At 50.7% G+C, this 6,265-nt stretch overlaps 2 protein-coding genes across 2 annotated transcripts in view; both read right to left on the bottom strand.

Annotated features, from left to right (window-relative positions):
* Window positions 1-1,289: 1,289 nt before the first annotated feature.
* On the bottom strand, window positions 1,290-4,043 carry LOC119288219 (haloacid dehalogenase-like hydrolase domain-containing protein Sgpp). Its single transcript, XM_037567852.1, has 5 exons — window positions 3,885-4,043; window positions 2,578-2,686; window positions 2,340-2,494; window positions 1,884-2,145; window positions 1,290-1,788 (listed from the first exon to the last, which is right to left on the bottom strand). The coding sequence occupies exons 1-5, from the start codon at window positions 3,911-3,913 to the stop codon at window positions 1,594-1,596; spliced, it is 750 nt and encodes a 249-aa protein (XP_037423749.1). The 5' UTR covers window positions 3,914-4,043; the 3' UTR covers window positions 1,290-1,593.
* Window positions 4,044-4,204: 161 nt separating this feature from the next.
* LOC119284298 (pentatricopeptide repeat-containing protein At2g44880-like) overlaps window positions 4,205-6,265 on the bottom strand; it is a 4,158-nt gene continuing 2,097 nt past the window's right edge. Inside the window, exon 3 of the mRNA XM_037563482.1 lies at window positions 4,205-6,265. This exon is cut by the window's right edge and continues 28 nt beyond it. Coding sequence (XP_037419379.1) covers window positions 4,919-6,265 — 1,347 coding nt within the window. The 3' untranslated portion in view covers window positions 4,205-4,918.

The following is a 6,265-nucleotide window of genomic DNA, read 5'->3' as shown; positions in this document are numbered from 1 at the left end:
CTCAAACATGTATATTACTATTAGTGATAATAATAAGGAATTCTTGCCAAAGATCTTTCACAAATGAAGTGTTGAAACTGTAATTTGTTGTGAAAAATGTATTGTTTGTTCATCTATTTTTAGTTTGGACATTTGTTAAATCAAATTCCTTATAAAGCTAAACAAAGCATAAAATATCACAAAAAAAATTCCATCCATAGAATAACTTGTGCTACTTAAATATATTCTAGTGTGTTTATACGTTGTTGTTCCTATTTAATACTCGCACTATCACGAATAATTTGGGACGGAGGTTGGTAGAGGCTTCTATAATGCACACGTGAAGAAAATATTTAATAAAGGTTTATAGAATATAATAAGGTTGCTTTCTCTTAATTAATAGAAAATTCTCATATAAAAGAACTAATAAGTAGAATAATCTAGAATATACAAGGGTGTCCGCAGGTGGTTTGTCAGCGTTTTCTGGTCGTTATAGTTCAAGTAGCCCTTTCCAAGGGCCATTTCTTTTAGGCGACTTAAAAAGTAAGCTACATCTCTCCAGCTTAAAAAATAAGCCACTCCTCAAATTTGTTGAGATTTCTAAATTAGTTATCCCATAATAATTAGAAGACCCAATGAATAAGAGAGACGGTTTATGGGATTAGTTATTCCATAATAAGATTAGAAGATCCAATGAATAAGAGAGACGGTTTATGGGATTAGTTATCCCATAATAAGATTAGAAGACCCGATGAATAATAGAGATGGTTTATGGGATAACTTGGGAAGGAGGCGGCATATTTTTTAAGATGTCAAATGAAATGGCCCCAAGTACGACAATGCAGACACCAGTCTTTGTAGCTTTGAGATGTTTTCCCGCTGATAAGCTGCCCGATAGGTGGGATCCACATCGTCTGACCAGTTCTAGCTTTTGTCACTTGCATTCTGAAAGAAGCGGTTCCCGTTGCGATGTCCCGTATACTGTTTTTAGTAACAAAGATAAGTGCAATCAAACATAATGATCTGAAGATTAACAAGTCAGAATTCAGAAGGCGGTAACAGATTTGCAATTTCAATAGGTCCCATCAACACAGCAATCTCATGTCATTGGCTCTCAAGATATTTCATTTGTTTCTAAGAAACACGTATATACCAAACTAAAAGTTTGAAATGCTTTGGATGAGCTCCGTCAAACAGGACACAGACTCCCTTGAATCATAAAAGAGAGGCTCTATGCTACCATAAATTCTGTTTAAAGGGTCAGTCGATGTTGTGATGTCCATCATTACCATATTGTTTTCAGATTAATATAAAGAGAAGCTCAATCAAACAGAGTGGTCAACAGTCAAAATTCAGAGCTAGTAGACAATGAGCCCGACACATATGCCATTTTCATAGGCCCCATCAATCGAACAAATCTCATGTGCTGGGCACTAAAGTTTTTTATTTGATTCTCTACTAGACAACAAAAAGAAACACATATACCAAGCTAATAGCTCAAATACCTAGATGAGCTCTGTCCTACCATAATTTCAGGATGTAGACTCCCTTATAAGTAATAAGAATGGGTAAATTTGCAGTGGTCTAATCAATTGTTCATCACCATCATCTGTCTCACGCTCCACCATTCTTTAGCTTCGCTTCCTCTCTGTCGATCTCCTCGAGCGCATTCCACAGCTTCTGGTCTTCATAGTCACTGACGATCAATGCGGCCCCAGCTTCCTGTAGGGACTTCACCGGGTTCCTCGTCGAGACGGCGACGACGGGCATTCCCGCGGCAACACCTGCGCGTGTCCCTGAAGCGGAATCCTGCATTCAAAGCATATATTGGTATGATGTATCTGTAAATCCAATCATATTCTAGACCGCGAGTTCAATGGATACATATGCAAGGGTATGCGTACCTCGAAGATGAAGGTGTGTGCTGCGGACACTTCGAGCTCCTTGAGGGCCTTCAGGTATGGAAAGGGAGCGGGTTTTGGCTTCTCGCATTCGCCTCCAACAATCACGGCCTGGAAGAAGTCTGATAGACCAAGAAGTTTGATCATGAGCTCTGCATTGATCCTTGGGGCATTGGTTACTGCGGCACGCTTGTAGCCGTGATCTTTCACCCACTGAACCACCTTGTGGAGGCCCTTTACAGGCTCTAGGCGCTCCATCGCCAGACTGTAACAAACAAGGGACTATAAATATTTATCCTCACCAAGTCATACTAGCCAACTAGTGGTTCTCAAGAGAATTTTTTAAAATAAGAGAAAAACAGTAACAGTAAGAAAAGACCAACCATCAACAAGCTTACATAAAACAAATTGCTCATTAAGAAAATCATATAACCAAGAAGTAGTTCCCACTTGGTGTACCTTCTGTATTTGACATCTTTGTCCTCTAGGAATTTCAGCCCCTTTTCGAGGGGCCAGTCTGGGAACAAATTCTGGGCAGCTTCAGCATCGCTTCTTCCAGCGATGTTGTTTATGAAGAACTCATCGTCAATCGGCACACCATTGTTGTACCCAATCTGTATACATCCATTAGCCCAGTCAGCTTGTTCGCGAAACTTAATAAGGAATAATAAATATCAGGCATCATAACGCTTGTTACCGCAAGTAGCAATTCTTGGAAAGCGACGTGATGAAGAGGATCTGAGTCGCACAAGGTGCCATCAATGTCAAACAGAACCGCCTCAACTGGAACGGCCGCTGCAAGAGGACTACAAAGTATGGAAAGCAGTTAAGAGTTCAGCAGTCAGTCTTCGTAGCTGCTGACGATGTATGAAACGCAAATGATTGACTTCAATGAATGATATTTAAGCAACCCAGCACTGAAAATCCAGAAAATACAGGCAAACAGGGTCTTTTTTCTCTGCTTTTACATATACATGGGAGCCATGGATGTCTAAGTCTGCCTGCATTTTTCTAAAACCAGAGCAAAAAAAATTGGAGGGGGCCAAGTATCTGAACCATGTCGACTGGCATGTGCCGATACCCAAGGTATTACTACAAGACATTTGAAAGTAGGTGTGCATGGAGAATTCACAAGAGCACTCACGCAGCAGACAGGCATTTATCACAGGCGCGGAGATCTAGCGACAGCACTGATGCAGCGGCATACATTTATCAAGAGCGGGTCACTGGTAAAATAGCAGTATTGTTCCGCGAAAACAAACTAGGCAGATAACTTGAATCTACTGCACGCCTTTCTTGTTCGGAGACTTGAGGGTTTTACCGTTCGACTGCTCTTCAGTTTCATGTCGATATGGCTGAGAGGCATTTGGTTGCTTCACAATTTTTGCTATGCCTCCCAAAAGTATCAGCCTAGCTACCTACCTTGACAAGTAATATGAGCAGAGCAGGCAGTTACGAACAACTAAACTGTAGACATATGTATAGCCTATAAAGGAAGTTTTTCTGAATAATAACGGAGCCTCCAAAGAACATGTTCAGATCGATCTGTCGTGGAAGACAGAAAAGATTATAATTGCAGCAGAGTGGACAAAAAAAAAATTCTTGCCAAAGAAGGGAAGAAAAAAAAAACGCTGGTTCAGCCAGACACGTGGGCGCGCATCAGCCAGGCCGGCCGGCCGCTGAGGCACGGGACGGCATCACGAGGGAGCAGAGACAGTTGGGGAAGCATGTATGATGGACGGGCCCATGGCCGGAATCCGAGCCGCCAGCGGGCTTGGATTGGGCCGGCGCGACCGGGGAGGAACGGGGGCAATCAGCCGCGCGCCGGCGGGGATTCACTGATGTTCTGCCGCGGGGGGTGGGCTATTTTCTAACCCGGTGCGAGCACCGAGGAGCGATCGGCTCCCTCGGCCGGCCGGCCCGACGGATCGTCGGAAAAGAATTAGTGCCAAGCAGGAAAAGGAGATCGGGGTTGGGGTGGTGGTGGAGAAAGCCAGTACGTACCTGACAAAGCCGCCATTGGTGGAAGCCATGGCGCGAGCGGTGGGTGGGCGAGAGATCGCGCGCTTGTTCTCGATGGTTGTTGTGGAGTGGAGGACTCTCGCGGAAGGCAGGTGGAGGAAGAGGATTGTGGGAACCTGGGCAAGGGGCGGTGGCTCGTCTTATAGGACGCACGGACGGACGGCGGTGGATCCGATCGACCCCTGATTTCTTGGGCTGCTGCCTGCCTCTCCTCCTCTTTTTTTTCTCCCTCGCAACCTGCACGTGGGGCCAAGGCGTTGTCTCGCCGCCAGGTGGGGCTTGCAGGATGACTTACATATAACGGCAAAAGATAAAAAAAAATAATGTGGTTGCAACAAATGTTAGCCATGATACGATTTTTCTTGCTGGAAAAGATTTTGGTTGGTCGTGAAAACGCTGGACGCGTATGGTTTGCCAGCAAGGAGATCCAATATGCTGCTGGCACTTGTCATGTTCCTTTTCCCATTTGTCCTTCCACAGATCCGAATGCAAACACCGCCACCCGTCCACGTTCCAGGGAACAAATACCTCTTGCGCCTTGCAGCAGACGCCGCCCGTCCGTCCGTCTCCCTACCTTGCCGACACCACGGTCATCGTCACCGTCCTCACTTATCACATCACATCGCCGGCCAGATCAGTTGAGCAGAGCAGAGCAGCCAGCCGGGCACCTTCTCCATCGTCCATCCACTGGCAAGAGCTGGAAGAGTACAAGCACCTCAGACCACTGCCACCGGTCCACCTCCAGACGTGTTTTCTGGCTTATTCCACCGCCTGCCCATCAGCCAGCAGTCAGTCACCCTCGGCTCCCTTCGCCGCCGCAGCAACGCCGGCGGCCCTGCCCTGCCACGACGCCAAAGGAGCACACACGCGCACGCAGCTCCTCACGCCCTCACGTCCCAGCACTGGGCCACCTCAAACGGCAGCCTTCAGGCGGGCGCCCATCTCGCCCAGCAACGACAGCACCACCACGCCATCATCCCGCCTTCCAACCGAGACACCGTACTTGGCGTACATTGTCAGCAGCGCCGACAGCTCCTCACGTCCTCGGCACCAACGCGGGGCTCCGATCCGCCGCCTCCCACCAGGCTCAGCCCCGCGCCCTTCTCGGCGCCGTTCCGCTTCATCGCCTCCCTCACCTTCTCCACGTCGTCCCACCTCCCTTCCGCCGCGTAGATGTTCGAGAGCAGCACGTAGGGGCCGACCTCCGCCGGCTCCATCTCCATCAGCTTCCTCCCCACAAACTCCCCGAGCCTGGAGCCGTCCTGCGCCCGAGAGGAGGCCGAGACCATGGCGCCCCACAGCGCCGGGGACGCCTTGCCCTGTAAATTCTGGACGAGGTTCTCTGAGCCTGTGAGCAGCCCGGCGCGGCCGAGGAGGTCCATCATGCACCCGAAGTGCTCTGCCTTGGACTCGATGCCATACTGCCTGACCATCCTGTCGAAGCACCACCAGCCTTCAAGCACCAGCCCGCCGTGGGCACAGGAGCTCAAGACACACACGAAGGTCGTCTCGTTCGGCCTAGGCCCGCTCCTCTCCATCTCCAGGAACAGCTCGAGCGCCTTCTCGCTCTGCCCATGCAGCCCGTAGCCGATGATCATCGAGTTCCAGGACGGGACGCTCCTGTCGCCCATCGAGTCGAAGATCTCCCTCGCGGTCTCCATCACCCCGCACTTGGCGTACATTGTCAGCAGCGCCGTGAGCAGGAGGACGTCCGGCAATAGCCTCTCCCACCTCTGCTGGACCAGGCCGTGCACCCACTTCCCTCTATCGAGGTCGCCGAGGCTGCCGCAGGCTGTCAAAACGCTCAAGAAGGTCTTCTCGTTCGGCACTGCGGCCCCCACTGCCATCATCGTGTCAAACAGCCTCAGGCACTCCCGCCAGTCCTTCACCCGCGCGTACAGCGCCAGGACGACGTTCCAGGACACGGCGCTCCTCCTCGGCATGCCGTCAAACACGGCCCTCGCCATCTTGACGTCCCCGGCCTGCGCGTACCCGTCCAGCATCGAGTTCCATGACACGACGTCCCTCTCCGGCATCGCGTCGAACATCCTCCTGGCTTCCTCCATGTCTCCGCAGCGTGTGTACCCGGCCAGCATCGAGTTCCAGGAGACCACGTCCCTCTCGGGCATCCCGTCGAACAGCTGCCGCGCGCCGGCCATGTCCCCGGCCGCGGCGTGACCGGCCAGCATGGAGTTGTAGGAGACGAGGTCGCGCTGGGGCATTTGGTCGAACAGCTGGCGTGCGGAGGGGAGGAGGCCGGAGCGGAGGCAGGCGCGGAGGAGCGTGTTCCAGGTGACGGCGTCGGGGCGCGGGATGTCGGCGAAGAGGCGGCGCGCGGAGGCGTGGGAGCCGAGCGCGAGGTA

This window comes from Triticum dicoccoides, chromosome 4A, assembly GCF_002162155.2.
Source record: "Triticum dicoccoides isolate Atlit2015 ecotype Zavitan chromosome 4A, WEW_v2.0, whole genome shotgun sequence".
In the NCBI taxonomy this organism is placed as follows: Eukaryota; Viridiplantae; Streptophyta; class Magnoliopsida; order Poales; family Poaceae; genus Triticum; species Triticum dicoccoides.
The sequence above is the reverse complement of the archived record's forward strand: the minus strand, read 5'-3'. Positions and strand labels throughout refer to the sequence as shown.